At 33.5% G+C, this 22,200-nt stretch overlaps 3 protein-coding genes across 3 annotated transcripts; all 3 read left to right on the top strand.

The window, feature by feature from the left end:
• The first annotated feature begins 2,893 nt into the window (after positions 1-2,893).
• LOC116900371 (olfactory receptor 5W2-like) lies at positions 2,894-3,942 on the top strand. The gene is made up of 2 exons (XM_032902120.1): positions 2,894-3,122; positions 3,224-3,942. Exons 1-2 carry the CDS (start codon positions 2,915-2,917, stop codon positions 3,940-3,942), a joined length of 927 nt encoding a protein of 308 aa, XP_032758011.1. The 5' UTR covers positions 2,894-2,914.
• Positions 3,943-11,996: 8,054 nt separating this feature from the next.
• Positions 11,997-12,944, top strand: LOC116900373 (olfactory receptor 5W2-like). The gene has a single exon (XM_032902121.1). It carries the CDS (start codon positions 12,012-12,014, stop codon positions 12,942-12,944), a length of 933 nt encoding a protein of 310 aa, XP_032758012.1. The 5' UTR covers positions 11,997-12,011.
• Positions 12,945-19,875: 6,931 nt separating this feature from the next.
• Positions 19,876-20,823, top strand: LOC116900374 (olfactory receptor 5W2-like). The gene has a single exon (XM_032902122.1). It carries the CDS (start codon positions 19,891-19,893, stop codon positions 20,821-20,823), a length of 933 nt encoding a protein of 310 aa, XP_032758013.1. The 5' UTR covers positions 19,876-19,890.
• The last annotated feature ends 1,377 nt before the right edge of the window (positions 20,824-22,200 follow it).

Raw genomic sequence — 22,200 nt, forward strand, 5'->3', positions numbered from 1 at the left:
TAGGACACAGTGAAAGCAGGATTAAGAGGAACATTTGTAACATTAAGTGCCTTCATAAAGAACTTGAAGAGATCCTATACTAGCACCTTAACAGCACACCTAAAACTCTATAAGAAAAGAAGTAAACGCACCCAAGAGGAGCTGACAGCAGTTATAGTCATATTCAGGGCTAAAATCAACCCATTAGAGGCAAAGATAACAATCCAAATATTCAATAAAACAAAGAGCTGTTTCTTTGAGAAAATCAACAAGATAAGCCATTACCCAAACTAACTAAAAGGCACAGAAAGAGTATCCACGTGAACAAATTCAGAAATTTAAAGGGAGATAAACAACAGAAACTGGAAATTCAAAATAACATCGAATGCTACTGCTAAAGCCTATACTCTTCAACTCTAAAAATCTAGATGAAATGGATTGTTTTCTAGACAGATTCCATATACTAAATTTAACCAAGTTCAGGTAAACTATCTAAACAGTCCCATAATCTCTTAGGAAATGGAAGAAGTCATTAAAATCCTCCCAACCAGTAAAAGCCCAGGGCCACATGGATTTAGTGCATAATTCTACCAGACCTCCAAAGTGCTAATACGAATATTCCTGAAAAGCATTCCACAATTAGAAACAGAATGAACACTACCTAATTCATTTTATGAGGCCACAGATCCTCTGATATCTAAACCATGCAAAGATTCGATGGAGAAATAGAACTTCAGACCAATTTTCCTTATGAATATTCATGTAAAAGTACTGAATAAAATTCTCGCAAATGAAATCCAAGAACACATCAAAAATATGATTTAGTATGATCAAGTAGTCTTCATTACAGGTTTGCAGGGATGGTTCAGTGCATGGAAATCTATCAATGTAATCCACTATATAAACAAACTAAAAACTAAAAATTTTAAGATCATCTCATTAGACGCTGACAAGGCCTTTGACAAAATCCAACAGCCCTTCATGTTAAAAGTCTTGGAGAGATCAGGAATGCAAGGAACATGCTTAAAAATAATAAAAGCAATATATAGAAAACCAATTGCAAACTCCAAATTAAACGGAGAGAAACTTGAATCAATCCCATTAAAATCAAGGGCAAGTCAAGGATGCCCACTCTCTACCTATCTATTTAATAAAGTACTCACAGTTCTAGCTATAGCAATGAGACAATAAATGGACATACAAATTTGAAAGAAGTCAATACAACACTATTTGCAGATGATATGGTTGTATACATAATCTATCTCAAAAATTCTACCAGAGAATTCCTGCAGCTGATAAACAACTTCTGCAAATTAGTGGATATAAAATTAAATCAATGAAATTAGTAGGTTATTATACAGTACATATTATGTTCATATCAATTATAGTTTAGGAAATAATATTAATTTTTATTTTCTATCCTGACATAGACTGTCATCAAGATGTAAGCTCATGCTTTGCCTGAGCTTATGTTCAGGATTCACTCGGGAAAATACTGAACCATAAATGTAATTAACTAAATGTTTTGAGAACGACAAAGCCTTAGGGAAGTAGCTTCAGAGATATAAACACCAAAATTTAACTGCATGAAAAAACAGCAGCCGCTAGGTATTCATGTACAAGTGAGCTGTTCACTTCAGGTATGGTCTCAAATTTCAACATTTAAAAATACAAGGTTTAGAATATTGATCTTTGTAAAATAATGAGAGATTTAAAATGAATCATTTTCTCTATACTTGTTTATATTGTTATCAAGAAGTATTAAATGATATTTTTTTCAAACTGGAAGTCTTTGAATATAAGTATTTTCATTCCCCAAATAATATTTTACTCAATTTATTTGAATATAGCTTCATACCAACTCTTGAATGTTTGACAATAATGGACTTATACAATTTAATTGAAGGCTTTTTAAGTGTCTTCTGTTGATGATTCCTTTTAAACCAGAAAATAGAAATACAACTTTAAAATAACATGTAATAATTAGATTTTATTTCAAATAAAATATATAAGCCTAAGATAACACCAATTGAATGTATATAATAAAAACGTTTTGAACATATATCCTTCTCTGTTTCACATTCCTCCATATTTAAGAGTTCTATGAGTACAAATACCTCATATTGTAAAGGATAAACATATATATCTCTTAAAATTCATGTCTCCTTGTTTTCTTTTCAAATTAATAATAAAGATTTTGATTTAAGAACTTGACACAAAGCAAATATTATTGTTAAGTAATAGATTTACCAATTTTGTGTAAAATTGTGTCTCTGTGTGTCCAGATTTTAATGGTTTGTCTTTAGAGTATCCGTTGGAGCAAACACAGACCAGTAAAAATAAACAATAGTCTAATATGAAATTCTGATTTGTTTCCTTTGTTCTACCATGCTATAGGCTACATAGCATCAGAATAAAATTATTTTAATTTTCAACAGCCATTGATACAGACTTCTATTGCTTTCTGAACTGACAAATGTTCTTTCAATTAATCATGAGTCTGGAGAATTTGAATGCTTATAACTAATATTTTGTTCAGGTACATAATTTTAAATATGTAAAGATCTAATTTTTATGATATAGTTTAATATCTCTATGATTGGTATTTAATCTGCATACACTGAAATGAGTAAGAATTTAATAAGTCAGAAACATGTGTGAAAATTAAGGGGGCATCAAACATGTTGAAAATATAAGTAATTACATTTTTCACAATGGTATATGGATGGCATTCATCATAACAACTGAAGACTCACACTATTAAAAATGTTTTATTATGAGCAATATCGTAAAGATCTCCTTACAGAGTAATGTAACTGAGTAGATTTTTGGGAAAAAAATCCATGCAATAAATATTTCTCTTTTAGAAATAACCAAAAATGCACCCACCTAATTTTGAAGATATCTTTTAAAATTTACATATGAAGAAAGAAGAATGGATAGGGGAAACTGCTCATCAGTGGATGAATTTATTTTCTTAGGAATTACTAATAACCCTGGCAAAAATGTGGCCCTGTTCACCACATTTCTATTTGTTTATCTCATTACTCTTCTTGCCAATCTTGGAATGATCATCTTAATTAGAATGGATACTCAACTCCACACGCCCATGTACTTTTTTCTCAGCAATCTCTCTTTTTCCTTTTTCTTTTTTTTTTTTCTTTTTTTTTTGGAGCTGGGACCAGAACCCAGGGCCTTTTTAGGCAAGTGCTCACCACTGAGCAAAATCTCTCTTTTTTTGTGACTTTTTGCTATTCCACAGCAATTGGACCCAAGATGCTGGTAGATCTCTTAGCTGCAGAAAAATCAATTCCTTTTGTTGGATGTGCTCTGCAGTTTTTGATCTTCTGTGTCTTTGCAGATTCTGAATGTCTACTGCTAGCAGTGATGGCCTTTGATAGATACCAGGCCATCAGCAATCCACTGCTCTACACAGTGAAGATGTCCAGCATGGTGTGTTCCATGCTCATGGTTGGGGTTTACTTGGTGGCAACAACAGATGGTTTGATCCATACAACCTTGGCATTCCGTTTATGTTTCTGTGGTTCTAATGAGATCAACCACTTCTTTTGTGATTTACCTCCACTTTACCTGCTCTCCTGCTCTGACATACAGGTCAATGAGCTGGCCTTATTTATTGTTTTTGGTTTCATTGAACTGAGCACCATCTCAGGAGTTCTTGTCTCTTACTGTTACATTATTTTATCAGTCCTGAAGATCCGTTCTGCAGAGGGGAGGTTCAAAGCTTTCTCCACCTGCACTTCCCATCTCACCACAGTTGCCATTTTCCAGGGAACTATGCTTTTCATGTATTTTCGGCCAAGTTCTTCTTATTCTCTGGATCAAGATAAAATGACTTCACTGTTCTACACTCTTGTGATTCCAATGCTGAACCCTCTGATTTATAGCCTGAGGAACAAGGATGTGAAGGAGGCCCTGAAAAAACTGAAAATGAAAATGTAGTTCTAATGAATTACATGATTTGTACATGTTCACTGATTTTTCATGCTTGCTTTTTCTAGAAAATTATAATGATGATATAGATGAAAGCTATGAATTGTGTTTTAAATCTGTAAAATGTGTGTTTCTTTTAACACTTATGTACAGTAAAGGCAGTGAGACTCATAATATTTCATGTTTGAATATTACAGATATATGAATGTGTGTGTGTGTGGGGCATTTATTCCTAGCACACTCGATTCTAAAAATTCCTTCGTTACTATCATTGATCACTTTATTTTTATTATGATGTCACTTATTTGTTTTAATAGCTTTTTTAAAAGATTTATTTTATTTATATATGAGTACACTGTAGTTGGTCTTCATACACTTCAGAAGAGAGCATCTTATTACAGATGGTTGTGAGTCACCATGTGGTTGCTGGGAATTGAACTCAGGACCTCTGGAAGTGTAGTCAGTGCTCTTAACCACTGAGCCATCTCTCTAGGCCTTTAATAGTTTTGATATGCTGGATGATGAACATTACATTTCACTTTGCCTAATTTTTGACTCATGTTTTAAGACATATTCAAATGTTTTTCCTTGTAAATTTGTTTCTTGTGGATGTAACAAATTTCAATTGAACTTGAACATTTTATAGTATATTTCAAAATAATTCTCTTGTAATTAAGTTATAGGCCATCATCTAGGGCAGTGCTTCTTAACCTTCTAATTCTGGGGCACTTTAATAAAAATTCTAAGTTTGTAGTGATTACACCCATAAAATTATTTTTTGCTAGTTCATAACTGTTATTTTCTATTATAATGAATTGTAATCTAAATATTTTTGAAGACAGTGGTTTTCCTAAAAGGTTCTGACCCACTGGTTGAAAACCACTGATCTGAATGAAAGTACTTAAATTCAGTGTGTAGGAGAAAGGTTTTATTTATTGAAGAAATATAATTATGAATGTTGGAGATGTGAAAGTTTAATAACTCAGCAGAGACTGAGGGAAACAGTTTTAAGTCACTTGAAAACCACAGAAGTTTTGCATGAATGATGCAAAACTGTTCTACCATCAAATGACTCTTTCAGTAAAAAGTTATTGAATTTCATATAACATCTGCATGACAAAATTTCTGGAAGCAGAAAAATTCTTATATATAAATAGCTTCACCTTATTATGTAATCACTATTGCCGTGTGAAAAAGATTAATGTTCCTTATATAAAAGTTCTTGAGTGCTTGTGTTGTAGTCTATATGATCTGTACTTGGAGCTTCTATTATGACCTATGCAAATTTCTCTACCCGTGATGAAACTTCCCTTCACTAACTGTAAATCCCTTCTTTCTGTGTAACTGACCTCTCCCTCTTTAACTATGTATCACTTCTTTAAGGAAAGTTTCCCTTTCTTTTCTCTGTACATGCATCACTGGTTATATATTCTTTTTATTTGTTTACTTTGTCCCTTAAGGTCTTAAGTAATGTTATTCTTTTCTTAGATTAATATTACCAAATTTATTATAGGTGTAAGCATTTTATTCTTTTTTTTTTTCCAGAGTTGGGGACAAAACCCAGGGCCTTGCGCTTGCTAGGCAAGCGCTCTACCACTGAGCTAAATCCCCAACCGCTAAGCATTTTATTCTTGAACTTCAATTTCTAACAAAAACAAAGAATGTAAAAAAGTAACAAATTAGGTTCTAGATGATATATTTTGTATATATTAGATTTTGAAAAAATTATCTGAGGGCATATTATGAAACATGCATATAGACAAAATAAACAGATGAATTTCTTAGGAAAAATATGAAATTATTGGATACTGAGGTATTGAATACACACTAAAAAGGTATTACTTCAGCTGTAAGAAAATAGAAGTCATTTGTATATTACTTTTCATCTTAATTTATTCAAATTTTCTGGTAGTTTAAATATTTTCTTGGGAAAAGACACATCATATCTGAAAGGTCAAAGGCACAAAACATTATTAACTTCACACAGATTGGATAAGGTAAATGCCATGGACTATTTTAGACTTTCTATATGATAGTTTCTAAACTCTAACATTTCACTCTAAAAATTAAGCCTTCCCACAATCCCGGTGTTTGGAATGTAAATACAAGAACAATCAATAAATTAAAAAAGTAAAGTCTGAGAAGTGATTCTTAATTTCAGTGTGGAATATGACACCAAAAAGAAAAGTAACCAAGAGAACAAAAAGAAAAGTAACCAGGAGGGATGCTTTTTTTAGGTAAATAATTATATAAGTTTGTACTTCTCCAATATTTTAGCAACTAACCATTAGTCATTCCACAATAGTATATATAAGTTTGACAACGGATTGCTTCCTGATACCTTGAAATTGTAACCCTCAAAAATGGCATTAGGAACTGAAATCCCTTTGAAATAATTAATCCATAAGTGAAGAACTCTTAGAAATTGAAGGTTTTCCTCATAAAACATAATAGGGCCTCTTCCTGTCCTTTCTACTGTTTAATGAGTGAAAATCCAATCATGATACGTTCCAAGATCTTCCCCATTTCTATTAGATTCAGCATATCTGGTTTTATGTAGAAGTGCCTGATCCACTGGGACTTGAGTTTTATAGAAGGAAATAAGAATAGATCAATTTGCATTCTTCTACGTGCTGACTGTGTGTTGAACCAGCACCATATGTTGAAAATGCTGTCTTTTTTTCCCCCAGTGGATGGTTTTGATTTCTTTTTCATAGGTTATTTCTGCGTCTTTATTTCTAATCCATTGATTTGCCTGTCTCTGTACCAATACCATGCTTTTTTTGTTTTGTTTTGTTTTGTCACTATTGCTCTGTAGTACAGCTTGAGGTCAGGGTTGGCGATTTCCTCTCCCCTCAGAAGTTCTTTAATTAATTGTTGAGAATGGTTTTTGCTATCCTGTTTTTTTTTTACTGTTATTTTTGTTTTTGTGCTTTTTTGTTATTCTAGATGAATTTGAGAATTACTCTTTCTAGCTCTGTGAAGAAATGAGTTTGAATTTTGATGGGGATTGCATTGAATCTCTAGATGGCTTTTGGTAAGATAGCCCCAATTTTATTATGTCAATCCTGCAGATCCATGAACATGGGGGATCTCTCCATTTTCTGAGGTCTTCTTTAATTTAGAAAATATTATCCTTAGTGAGGTAACCCAGACACAAAAGAACACACATGGTATGTATTCACTGATAAGTAGATATTAACCCAAAAGCTCAGAATAGGCACAATACAATCCATCAACCATATGGAGCTTAAGAAGAAGAAAGACCAAAGTGTGTACACTTCAATCCTACATAGAAAGGGGAATGAAATAAACACAGAAGAAGAAGGAGGGAGGAATCTGGGAGGGAGAAAGGAGGGGAAGGAAAAAAAAAGGTGGAGGCAGGTTCAAGTATTCGAAGGGCCAGGAGAGAAATACAGAGGGTCAGAATATCAAATAGAAATATATAACAGTGGGGGACTAGGAACTGGGAGCAGTCACTAGAAACTCCCAGATGCCAGGAAAGTGAGAGACCCTCAGTACCCATCAGGGATGATTTTAGCTGAAATACAAAGCAAAGGGGAAAAAGAACCTGTAGAGACAACCTTCAATAAATAGGTATGGCCTCCAGTTGAGAGATGGAGCCATCCAACCATCTGAAAATTGTTGACCAAGAAATGTTCCCGTCTAAAGGAAATCCAGGGACAAAAAAATGGAACAGAGACTGACAAAAAGGCCATCCACAGATTACCCCCATATACATTTACCAAAAAGCTTGCTGACAGGAGCCTGATATGGCTTTCCCTGAGATGATCTACTAGCACCTCACCAATACAGATGCAGATACTCAAACTCAACCATCCCAACCACTGGACAGAACACAGGCACTGGATGGATGAGCTGAGAGAAGGACTGAAGGAACTGAAGGGGATTGCAACTCCAGAGAAAGAACAGTATCAACTCACTGGACCACCCACAGCTCCCAGGGACTAAACCACCAACCAAAGAGAGTACATGGAGGGATCCCTAGCTCCAGATACATATGTAGCAGGTGATGTCCTTATTAGACATCAATGGGAGGGGAGGCCCATGCCTCTGTGGAGGCTTGATGCCCCAGTGAAAGGGAATGCTAGAGTAGTTAGGCAGGAACAGGTGAGTGAGTAGATGAGCACCCTCATAGAGGCAAAGGGGAGAGGGGGGATGGGATTGAGAGGTGGTGGAAGTTAACCCGAAAGGGAGATAACCTTTGAAATGCAATTGAATGATATCATCAATTAACTAATTAATTAATTAAGTATTAAAAGCCCAGCTCTATGATCAAAATGAAGGATCCAACTCAATATGGGTTTTGTCTGAACTGCAGACATCTACTTTTTTCACAGTGAGAAATATTTTGTTGTTCAATACAAGGTAACTAGCATTTCTTACTTTGTATGCAAAATTCTAATGTTAAATAAACACCATTGCAGAAGGCACTTTTAAAAATATATTTAAATGTACACACAAGCTTAAAACTTGCAAATTTCTATGCAATGTCCTTCTATTGCAGCATTTAAAAACCAACTTCATTGCCAGAGCCTTACTGATATAGATGAGGATGTTTGCAGCTAACCATCAGACTGAGAAGGGGGACCCTAAAGGAGGAGTTAGAGAAAGGAATGAAGGAGCTTAAGAAGGGATTTGCAACCCCAGAGGAAGAACAACAATATCAACCAACCTGACCCCCCACCCCCAAGCTCCCAGGGACTTAAGCACCAACCAAAGAGTACACATGGATGGACCCATGACTTCAGTTGCCTATGTAGCAGAAGATGGCATTGTCTGGCATCAGTAGGAGGAGAAGCCCTTTGTCCTGTGAAGGCTTATTTCTTCAGTGTAGGGGAATGCCAAGGTGGTGACATGGGAGTGGGTAGGTGGGAGGGGGAGCATCCTCATAAAAACAGGGGGATGGGGCATGGGAGAGGGGAGGAACTGGGATCATGAAAGGGTGTAACAACTGAAATGTAAATAAATAAAATATCCAGTAAAAAGAAAAAAGAAAATATTAAAAAAATTGAGTTTCATGTAACCTTTACTTTTAAGTGAAGTGGCTTTGAAATAAATAAGCTACAAAAAATCAACCTCGGGATGACCTTGTTCTAACCATTATGTCTCTGGATTCAAGCCATTGAAACTCGATTTTGTGGAACTACTTCAGGGAATTTATTACTGAAATACAAGCTAAAGAAATAGACTTGTGACTATATCAAAGTTCATCTCTACTTCAGATACTTTCATGCACTCCTCTACTCTACTCTAAATATTTTTTATTTCATATCTACCTGTGACTAGCTGTGCATATTATCCTAACGCTATACTACCAGAGACTATGTAGGCACAGATAATGAGGTAACTGGCTTTCTGTATCATAAATCTTCCTTCATCCTGGCTTCTGGAATGAACAAAGAATAAAATTAGATGGTCCATTTGTTCTTACACAATAAAATTCTACTTCAAATTTCTTTTATATAAAAAAGGTAAAGTATACATTAATTACATACGCATTGATTCTGTCTCTATTATAATTTTAATGCCAAGAGGACCCATTGAGAAATTAAGAAAGGTTGGCAACTATGCTGCTTTGTGTTTGTACTAAGGGATTACACTACCCATCTCCCCCTTTTTTTATCTGAAATTGGTGCAGCAATGATGCTAATTAAATCAGTTAACAAAGTAAATTAATAAAATATCAACCTTTGCTAAACTTGTTGCAATATTCCCAGAGGGAAATTCAGAATCAGGAATCTAATTTAGCATTGATGAAAAACACAGAAGAGTGAAGGCATAGTCTTTTCAGATTGAAATCCCAACAGTGTGAAAATAAAATGTCATCTACATAAATTCACATACCTCTGATGAACACAGAAACATTACAGGTAGGTCTCCTAATGCGTTTATTTAAATAATACATGGAAATGCAGATACTTTCATTGCAAAAACAATCATTAAATAGTGTAGAATTTAATTTTGTACAGGTCTACAGTTATATGCAATTCTTAATCTAGTGTGCAAGATTATTTTCTTTTAAAAATTGTATGAATTTGCAGGACATCATTTTTTTTGTAAACTCTATAGTGGTTTTTACCTATTATTCTTTTAGCTAGGATTCATAAGTATTTTTTCCTTTTAAAAATCACTTTAAAAGTTTAAATTTTGTTTATTTATTCAATACAATGATAATAGTTAAAACAAAATATTAATGTATATTAATTCAGAATTCATGGATAATATATTACATTTAACTCTAGAAATAATAAGTGGTCAATCATCAACACATTCCAACTGCTACACAACAAACATACAGAAAGAGTCTCTAACAACCATATGTAAAGAAAAACAATTTAAGAATTTGAATCCTATATATCCCAGAAATATTCCTTAAGTCTTCCCATCATCAATTTACTGAAAAATTCTGACACTGTACATACTGATCTATTGCTCTGTTTCTTACTTTGTATATGTATATATGTGTATAATCTTGTGATGCATAAGTGTTCACAAGTGCATGTAAATGTTTGTATAGGGTAGAAATTGACATGTAATTCGTATATTAAATTTTCTGACTGAACATAGAGCTTAGTATTTTTTAGAGGAACTGGTCTTTTTGTTTCAGAGGCTCCTCCTTGGTGCCACAATTACATCTTGAAAATCACACATGCTTGACATTACATGGGCACTAAGCTAGCTCTAGTCCTTACTATTCTATGTCAAGTGTTTAACCCTAACTTTTTATGACATATCTTTTTACTATTAGGAGATTCATATTTCCCAGTTAGATGAAGTTTATGATGGGATTATAAAATTTCTGACAAAACATTGACACTAAGTGATGAATATATTTAAAACTCATTTGCATTTCAAGTATAACTTTGACACTAAACATTGTCAGAATAATTCTTATTCTTTTTTTTTTTTTTTTATTAACTTGAGTATTTCTTATGTACATTTCGAGTGTTATTCCCTTTCCCGGTTTCCAGGCAAACATCCCTTCCTCCCCCCTTCCTTATGGTGTTCCCTCCCACCCTCCCCCCATTGCCGCCTCCCCCGACAGTCTAGTTCACTGGGGGTTCAGTCTTAGCAGGACCCAGGGCTTCCCCTTCCACTGGTGCTCTTACTAGGATATTCATTGCTACCTATGAGGTCAGAGTCCAGGGTCAGTCCATGTATAGTCTTTTAGGTAGTGGCTTAGTCCCCTGGAAGCTCTGGTTGCTTGGCATTGTTGTACATATGGGGTCTCAAGCCCTTCAAGCTCTTCCAGTTCATTCTCTGATTCCTTCAAATCCTGCTCTCAGTTCAGTGGTTTGCTGCTGGCATTCGCCTCTGTATTTGCTGTATTCTGGTGTCTCTCAGGAGCGATCTACATCCGGCTCGTGTCGGCCTGAACTTCTTTGCTTCATCGTTCTTGGCTAATTGGATGGCTCTATATGTATGGGCCACATGTGGGGCAGGCTCTGAATGGGTGTTCCTTCAGTCTCTGTTTTAATCTTTGCCTCTCTCTTCCCTGCCAAGGGTATTCTTGTTCCCCTTTTAAAGAAGGAGTGAAGCCTTCACATTTTGATCATCCGTCTTGAGTTTCATTTGTTCTAGGCAACTAGGGTAATTCAAGCATTTGGGCTAATAATTCTTATTCTTTATTTATTAATTTACTTAAAATATCAGCAATATTGCTAAAATTATTATTTCTTTAAGGCAATAATGGGATTTTTGTGCAAAAATGAATTATTTTTTAATCTGTCTCTTCTCGCTTTAATTGGCACTAAATTCATATCTTTTGAATCTGGACCTAGAGTTTGTTTCAGTGAGAATAGATAATAATAGTAATAATAGATAACCGATTAGGTTAAGAAAAGATGTTTGCTGAACCGTATGCATTGTAGACATGTGTGTCAACTAAATTAGAAACATTATATACGAATTCCTCTTTTAATTATCCTATGCTTATTTTGAACATAAATACATGTAAAAATATTATTGTAGTGCATAACAGTATCCAAACATGTAAAAATATCTAATCAGTAATTGTTTTGATCATTTAGAAACAGTTTATAAAACAAAGAAGAATGGAGGTTGGGAACTGTTCAGCCACTGAGTTCCTTTTCTTGGGAATTACCAATAATCCTGTGATCAAAGTGATTTTATTTACTATTTTTCTGATTGTTTATCTCATCATTCTTATTGAAAATTTTGGAATGATAATTTTGATCAGGGTGGATCATCAGCTTCACATGCCAATGTACTTTTTCCTCAGTCACCTCTCTTTCTCTGATGTCTGCTATTCCACTGCAGTTGGACCAAAGATGTTATTGGACCTGCTTGCTAAGAGCAGCAATTCAATTACTTTCCTTGGCTGTGTTCTTCAGTTCTTCATCTTCTGCATCTTTACCGATGTCGAGTGTATGCTGCTGGCCATGATGGCATTTGATCGGTACAAGGCAATCAGCAATCCCTTGCTATATGCAGTAGATATGTCCAGCAAGGTTTGTTACCAACTTCTGGCTGTGGCTTATGTAGTTGGTATTGTAGATGCCGTGATACACACAACACTGACATTTCGCTTGTGTTTCTGCGGGTCCAATGAAATCAACCATTTCTTCTGTGATTTACCTCCTCTTTACCTGCTCTCCTGTTCTGACATACAAGTCAATGAACTGGCCTTATTTACTGTTTTTGGATTCATTGAACTGAGCACCATCTCAGGAGTTCTTGTCTCTTACTGCTATATCATTTTATCTGTCCTGAAGATCTGTTCTGCAGAGGGGAGGTTCAAAGCTTTTTCTACTTGCACCTCCCACTTAACTGCAGTTGCAATTTTCCAGGGAACAATGTTATTCATGTATTTCCGACCAAGTTCTTCTTACTCTCTAGATCAAGACAAAATGACCTCACTTTTTTACACCTTGGTGATCCCCATGTTGAACCCTCTGATTTATAGCCTGAGGAACAAGGATGTGAAAGAGGCCCTGCAAAAGCTGAAAACAAAAACTTGGTTCTAGCCAATACATCACATGTAAATATCCACTTATTTAAAATTATTGGATTTTTCTTCCTGGAAATTTATACTAATGACACAGAACATATTTTTTTATTTTAGTTTAAGAATGCTTTTGTTTGTGCTAATATGCTACTGAAAATAGATATAGTAAATCTTTTCATTTGTATTTTTTTATATAACTTATATTAACATATGGTTTTTTTAACTAAAAATATTTTTCAATTATTTCTATGATACCAATTTCACTCGATTATTGTTTCACTTTGTGTTTATATCACAGTTTTAGGAAATGTTTATTGATATTTATTTTTGCATACTTTATGCCCTATAATCTATAGTAAATCCAATATTTTATTTCTTGTTGAATTTCATAAACTTCTAGATATTGTACCATGAAAATATACACAACATTTTTTTTTTTTTTTTTTTTTTTTTGGAGCTGGGGACCGAACCCAGGGCCTTGCGCTTGCTAGGCAAGTGCTCTACCAGTGCTAAATCCCCAACTCCCACAACATTTTTTATAATCAGTCTTGTGTTCTGAAATAAAGACTGCACTATTATTTAATATGGACATTTAAGCATTATGTGCTTGCTAGAGCAAGATATAATTTGTTTGAGATACAAATTACAGAATTGATCTGACTCATGATGAGATGGACGAATCAAGTATTTACATATACAAACTTAGGGATTAGTCTTAGGCAGTGAGATAAAGAAACCTTATCATTTTAAAACCAATAAAGTCATAACAAAGTAGATTACAGGGTTCTCTCTCTCTCTCTCTCTCTTTCTCTCTCTCTATCTCCAAATATATGTGTGTGTATATATATCTCCAAATACACACACAGACACACACACACACACACACACACACATATATATATACACTTATGTATAGTCTCAATATAAACTGCTCAATATTCATAAATGTCACTTATTCTTATATTTTCATGGCTGACCATTTGGCCCTTGACTACTAATTGCCATGGATTTCCCTGAAGAAGACTATTTTTCCAACTCTCAACATCCCTTAATTATAAGGGTTTTGTTATTTGTTTGTTTGTTTCATGTAGGCCGTGTTGTATTTAAGCCACATGGGCTTTCCCCATTCACTTTGATAGGTCTAGTTTTTATTGTTTTTCTTCAACTTGTGTTTAGGCAGTGTTGTAGGTAAAACTTTGTGGGTATAGTCAGTCTATACCCATACAGCCAAGCATAAAACAATGATTAATGAAAAGTGGTCCCTGAATGTGAAAGAATGCTAGTAAGAATAGTTGGATAATTTTGAGGGGATAGGAAAAGGTAAATTATGTGATTATAATATTAAAAATAAAAGAAGTAATTATCTTGTTAATCTCACAGAATGCTGAAGTGGTTTGTACCGAACTATTAAAAAATGTATCAAGAGTTAAACACAACCCTGGCATGGTGACTCTGTATGATGAAATTTGTGACCATGCACTACTCCATGATTTCTTTAAGGAAGCTTTGCTTTCTTCCTAAAACATATTGATACTTGGTTAAATATCAGTGTCTATTGTTTGTAATGACCTCCTTAAAGTATTGTGGAATGTTTTCTTTCTTGATTAAGTATATTTCATGTTTCAATGTAAATACTTTTATCAGAGTCCAGCCACTCAAAACAATAATATATTATTATGTTGGTCAAAAAACATGTAAACAAAAAGAAATAAAAAAAATAATAAGAGGCAAGCTAACATAACATTACTTGAGAATGTACTAGATGTTGATAAAATTTAACAAAAGTGTGTCACACCCAAACATGCACACCACATACACTAAAATCTCTTTCTAAAAAGCTTCTAAGATTATTATGTTTTCCTGAAGCCGATGACCGATCTAGTCTAAGATACTTGTCCACTTTAGCTTTGTCAGGTATAGTTTCTTTTGTATGAAATTCTCAAAGAATTAATAAAAATATTCTGTAAAAAAACTCCATCTTCATAAGTCACACATCCCTTTGAATAAGAAAATGTTAAAAAAGAAAATATAAAGAAAAAATTGAACTAATTTCAACTCAAGAAAGTCTGAAAAATTAGAAGCCCAAAGTAGCAGAAATTCAAGGGACAGATGGTACAAATTTGAATATATTTCTTACATTCTTTTAACAAAAATTCTAGGGGGGCCTTTGAGTAGAGGTTGATGTATAATGGGCTTGCTGTACAAGTGAGAACCCAACATTGGACCTTTGGAACCCATCAAACAAATAAACAAACAAACACAACCCTTACTGTATATAAAATGTCTGTGATTACTTACTTTTAAATACACAAATCAAAAGTGATTTCCAATTTTTAAATATTTTATTCTTTGACAATTTTATGACAGCTTATTTTTATAATGTACTTTGATTTTTCTCATGTCTCACTGCCTTCTGTCCTCCCATGAACAAATTATTTTCCCGCACAAAATTCACACATATTTAATGCTCTTTGGTTGTGATTTGCTGACTTTAATTAGAACTTCGTGAATGATCTTTGATAGGATTTTATTCTACAAGTAATTACATGTCATATCCAGAACAATTCATAATATGTTTTCCTATTCTGTTTTTCATACTTTTTTTCTGTGATATTTTCAAACAAAAAGTTCAATTTAGGGCTGAGTAATAATCAGTCATCTTTTCTCATTTCTGCATCCACCAATCAATTTGTGTACTAATTATTGACAACTATACACAAAGCTTCTCCTACCAAGATTGTTAGTAGCATAAATCCACTTCTATAATCATAAAGGTTTAGAAGGCAGTTTAACAGCATGTCCACTTGCAATATTATAGTAGTTAATTTCCCAGGATCTATGCTAGTAAACTTTTGTTATATTGTTTTTTGTTTTGTTTTGTTCTCAAGATTTATAGTAGTGACATGGGGCTTATGAAAAATCACAAGGCATTTGGTTACCTATACCATTGATGATGCTGCTCCATTTATAAGCATGACATGTCTTTCAGTTTGGTATTGTAACTAGCAGGCATCACAACAGGTTAAGACCATTGCTGATTTCTTTTTTTCTGCAAAATACTGAATAGCACCTTCAAGTAATATGAAGGCTGGGCAACAGGAAGTGCGTTCCAGCGGAGTTTTGCCTTCAATTATAGATTTATATCCTGAAAACTTAGGATTTTACTATATTGTTAGGAATAGCAATTTTACTATGAAAAGTCTTTAGGAACAGGATTTTACTATATTGTTAATAATAGCAATCATGTGTTTTAGGGAGTCTCTTGTTCTTCTTAATTAAAAAATCTCATACGGATATGAGGTATATCCCATACTTATCATAGAAATGTATCTTTGTTTAATAATCTATGTCTTCTGAGAATAACATTTTCTCTCCATGCAGAGTGTTTTTATTCAAACCCTTTTAAAAGATATATTCTTAAATGATATTACAAAATAGTCAGTCTCTCTGTGTCTCTATTGTTGTCATAGATTTTAAAGGTCATTCATCATCTGTGTATAGGATTGAGATTTACGTTTTCAATTTTACTCTACATAAATTATCAATGGCTTAATTATGGTGTATTTCTCTTGAGAAAATATGGAGATAGATAAATATTTGATGGACCATATTAGATAGAAAGATATTTATTAACAACACATTAAATAAGAATCTTACATCCACCAAAGAACATACACAGGATGGACCTAGCCCCAGACACATATGAAGCACAAAGGTGCCTTGTAGGGCTTGTGGAAGAGGATGCACCTAATACTGCAGATACTCATTGCACCAAGGTCAGAGGATTCCCAGGGGGTAGAGCTCACCCTCCTCACCCTCTCAGAGATCAAAGGGTGGGGGGAGAGGGAAGGGGATGGAGGAGAAGACTGTGAGAGAGTGAACAGTAGGGTGAACATTTGGAATGTCAATTGATTGATTAATTAACTAATTAAAAGAATATATAAGAGAGGCAAATTCCACACAGTGTTTAAGGATGTAATTTGGTATAGCTGTATAAATGCATGGGAGCTGCTCCTGATGTAGAAAACAGAATTACTCTATGAACCATGAATCTTAACACTGGCTATGCTCTAAAAGAAGTGTGCTCAATTTCTACACGGGCTACTTGCACCACCACAGTCCATTGCGACATTATTCTTGCAACAAAATATGGAATCAACTTGTGTCCATCTATTACAAATAAACAGATAAAGAAAATCTGGCATCTACATACAATGAGTAGAAGAAGATAATGTTTGAATTTGACCTCTGTGGGAGCCTCACCTCATAGAAACTACCAGCTACCACATTGAACACTATGCATTGATCCTGAGCTAGTAGCCCTCCTCTGTCACAGCCATCTGAAAAGTGGATCTGCATTAAAGGAGTGCCACATCAAAGACTCTAGCTTCAGCTCTTGATACAATCATCACCCCTTAAAGTGTGTAAGAAGAGGTTTCCTCATCTGCCACATCATGTTGAAGCTGGAAATCTCCCACCATGCCATTGTCCCTCTCTGCCAATAGCATAAGTAACACTTAAAATAAACTCCCTATTCTCCAATACTCCATCCCAGCTTCCTCCTAAATCACTGGACTGCTTTCACTGCCTAACAGAGACATTATACTTAGCTTGGCATAAAAAGGAAAAATAATTTTACATTTATAACAACATAGATGAACCAAGAAGACCTTATAGTAAGTGAAATAAGCTACACACATGCACACACACACAAAGACAAGTACGATATGATCTCTCCTTTATATGAAATCTGAGACAAAGAACTCAAAAGCAGAATGTCTAATGGAGTCACCATGGCCAGGAATGTTGGCTGAAGGATTCAATTTTTAAATAGGAAGAATCAAGTTCAAGGGCTCTTTAGGGACCATGGTCAGTACTATAGTGTTGTGTTCTTGGAATAATAGCTAAGGGGTAGATTTTAAGGATTCTCTCAACAAATAACATGTAAGTAGGATATATATATATATATATATATATATATATATATATATATATATATATATGCTTGAAATAGCCTCCCCACAATTTTAAATATATAAAACATCAAATGTTTATAAAATAAACATATAATCTTTATCAGACTATGTGAAGTAATTAATTTTAAATGAGCAATCAAAATACATCAACCTATATTCTAAATAACATTGAAATACAGTGGTCTATCTTGAAAAGGCTACATAAGTAAGTAAAATAGGGTCAACGAATGTTATGAATAAATTAAATCTAACCAGAGAGTCCTTGCCTAAACTCAACTGTGTTCATAACGTTAAGATATAATTATCTGTCAATACGTTAAACTGAGTACCTGTCCTTGTTACTAGAATACCTAAATAAAAGAATGAAAGAGTTGTTTGGTTACAAATAATACATGTATACTTTAATACCTTAATATATAAGTTGGATTTAATGTAGTTTTATGTACTGTATTTTTATCTATGTATTACTATCATAATATCCCAAAATTATAATATTGATAATTTTGAAACCATGTATATTTCTGTGTTTTTTAAAGGAAATGTGTTGTTTTGTAACATTTATTTAACCTGAAGTAGTAATATCAATTGTGCTAATCTAATTAAGCCATACAGTACATGTAACAAGTTATAATTTCAACTTTCGTTGACGTTGCTCTATTATCTCATGGGGAAAAGATCACCAAGTAATCTAATTAACCATTGATGAATAAAAGAGTGTATCAAAGGCAGAAGATTATCATACTTAAATACCAGAAGTCTCAGAGTGAAAATAAAATGTCATCCACAAAGTTCATGTGTCACTGATAAGAACAGAAAGATCATCTCAGGTATGTTAGTTTCTTTCTTTCTTCCTTTTTTCCTATATTATTTATTTAATAATAATTTATGCTTAACTAATGCATTTTGCTTTGAAAAAATAGAAGAATTTTTATTGTTTAATATGTAAATGAGCAATTCATACATTTAAACATACATTATAATATAATAAGCAATGACCTTTTCTTGCTAATACTGGGAGAATCAATTACTCACTTGTTATTGGTATAAGCACTTTAAAGAAAATATTTTAATCAAAAGACATCAGTAAATTATGTTTCAGATTACTCTACAGTAATGAAGTGCATGTAAATGTATGGTTTATTAAATAATATTATAATTAACCATCCAAATAGTCTTATATATAGTAATTATAGAATATATGGAATGAATACTGTATTTAAGTCTAGAAAAAGTAAGAATCAGATTTCTATCTACATTCCAATATTTTCATATCAAAAGCAGACATACAACTGAAAGCTAAAAACAAATGAGAAGCCACTGTTCTTGGTAGAATCTGTTGTTCTATATTGTATGATATCATGTCTTCTCACTATCCAAATGTTCTCCCACTTAGAATTTGGAATCTGGTAAATTTAACAAATGGTTTTTAAAAATTCTGGTAAAGCTGTGAAGACATCTGCAAGAATATTTTTTCAAAACATATTTTGTTGTTAAATACTGCCTTGATGAAAATCATCAGAAGAATTTCCATTTATTAATGTAGGAGACACATTAATAGTGTGTGAACTCTGTTATGTTTCTATAAGCAATGAATGTGTTCTTTTGATCAAACAAATGGATTTTGTTGGCATATATCTTCTTATTTTCTGTTCTTTATTTTTTGTATCACTTTGAATCTGGGTCAATATTTCATTTATTTTAATACAGTCTCTAAGAGTGGGTAAGATTTGTCAAGATAAGTAACTTACAGAGTTAACTATGTACAATTTAGAAACAAATATTAACAACTGACATTAAAAAAGAGTCTTAGTAGAAAAGAAAAAAATTATAATAGTCTCTTTGAAAAGAATATTTATCTATATTGTTTCTCAAAGAGAGTTTACAGGAAAAATATAATTATATACCATGACAATATTTTGGACATATAAGGAAATAATCTCTAACTTGTCTTTTTGATTATTTGAAAAACAGTTTATAAAACAAAGAAGAATGGAGGTTGGGAATTGTTCAGCCAATGAGTTCCTTCTCCTGGGAATTACCAATAACCCTGTGATCAAGGTGATTTTATTTTCCACTTTTCTAATTGTTTATCTCATGATTCTTATTGAAAATCTTGGAATGATCATTTTGATAAGGATGAATCCCCAACTTCACACACCGATGTACTTTTTCCTCAGCCACCTCTCTTTCTCAGACATCTGCTATTCTACTGCAGTTGGGCCCAAGATGCTGGTGGGCCTTATGACCAAGAGCAATTCAATTCCATTTATTGGCTGTGCTGTGCAGTTCTTTATCTTCTGCATTTTTACAGATGCTGAGTGTGTGCTGCTGGCAGTGATGGCTTTTGACCGATATAAGGCCATCAGCAACCCTTTGCTGTATGCAGTAGATATGTCCGGAGTGGTGTGCTATCAGCTCCTGGCTGTCGTTTATCTGGTTGGAATGGTAGACGCTTTGACACACACAACATTGACATTTCGCTTGTGTTTCTGTCAGTCCAATGAAATCAACCATTTTTTCTGTGATGTCCCTCCTCTCCTATTATTATCTTGCTCAGATACGGAGGTTAATGAACTAGTCATATTCACCCTATTTGGGTTTATTGAGCTGAGCACCATCTCTGGAGTTTTGATCTCTTACTGTTACATCATCTCATCAGTCTTGAAGATCCGCTCCACTGAGGGCAGGTTCAAAGCATTCTCCACCTGTACCTCTCATCTGACTGCTGTTGCAATTTTCCAGGGAACAATGCTTTTCATGTATTTCCGGCCAAGTTCTGCTTATTCCCTAGATCAAGACAAGATGACCTCATTATTCTATACTCTTGTGATACCCTTGCTCAACCCACTTATTTACAGCCTCAGGAATAAGGATGTTAAAGCCAGTGTAAAAAAGTCCCTGAGAAGTAGAATTTCCATTTAAGTCAACAGGTATATATCACATATGCATTCATATTTCAATATAAATACATAATACAAATATTCTTGTATGTTCAAATAATGTATTATATAAGTATAAGCCTCAAGCAGAGGTTATTATAATGTATATTTTAGTAGTTGCATTTTAAGAAACAATGGAGAATTATAGATAAAATGATTAATTTTAGAGGCAGAATCTGGAACCATACATGCTGATCTGGCCATGTAAGTCACATATGTAAAGGTATAGAAGAGTCAGAAGTGGGATGAACAAATAGCAAAGGCCTTTAAATTGCATTTCCTGGGGAGTAGGTTGAGTATTTATACTGTAACATTAGAAGTTTTGTGTCTTCTATTCAAACTGTGTATTAAAATGTCTATGCACTCATTATTCACTTATAATTATTTCATGTTGTACTTTTAGAATAAATAAAGCAGAATGCTTTTAGTTTTTAATAAAAATTTGTCTAACTTATACCAATTAATACTATGCAACATAATTGAAAATAACTAAAGATTATTTTGGCCATCCCACCATACAGGAATGTTAAACCTTGTGTGTAATGAATATGACAACTTGCTGATTTGATGATTATGTAATGTACATTAAGCTCCTCACATTATATTGTACTTTAAGAATTTGTACAATGTAAGATAAACTAAAAAAAATTAAGAGAAAAGTAAAGAAATGAAAAGCAAGAAGCACCAGTGTTGTCAAAGCTGCCCCTAGCCCCAAATATCTCCATTTTGCATCTTTACTCAGCTTGTCAATCACTTTTGCCTTTCCAGTTCTGATTTAACACGCACCTTTCTAATAGCTCTAGTTAAATGGCATTAGTCTGTGTACATTGTTTTCTGTATTTTTAAACTTTCCCTCTCAATGTAGACTGCCAATATTCTTGGCTCAAAAATAAAAATGATGGTATACTATAAATACCACTCCATTCCCTACATTGTAGATATGTAAAAATAAAAAATAAAAGTATGTAATTCCATTGTGATTATCATATCAAAAAGGATTGTTGCAAGTAAAAGATTTCAGTGATACCATGTACTTTGACTATGTACTTTATTGTTTAAGTATATATGGAGTAGTTATAATTTGTAAAACAGTGACTATAAAGAGAATAGCTCTTAATTCCATAAAAAGTATTCATCTAGGGTCAATTTGGACAAATCATAGGAATGTATGTGATGTTACTTTATGTTTCTATTAAGTGTGGATTGAAACAAGAGAATTTTAATATACATATATTGCACTGAAACATTTATGTCTAAAAATAAGAGATAAAAGGAAAGATTTCTAAATTTTAATAGCTAAAGTTTAAAAGTAATCAAGTGGTAATGTGAATTAGAAAATTCATGGCTTATACAGGAATTC

Source organism: Rattus rattus, chromosome 5 (assembly GCF_011064425.1).
Source record: "Rattus rattus isolate New Zealand chromosome 5, Rrattus_CSIRO_v1, whole genome shotgun sequence".
Classification (NCBI taxonomy): domain Eukaryota; kingdom Metazoa; phylum Chordata; class Mammalia; order Rodentia; family Muridae; genus Rattus; species Rattus rattus.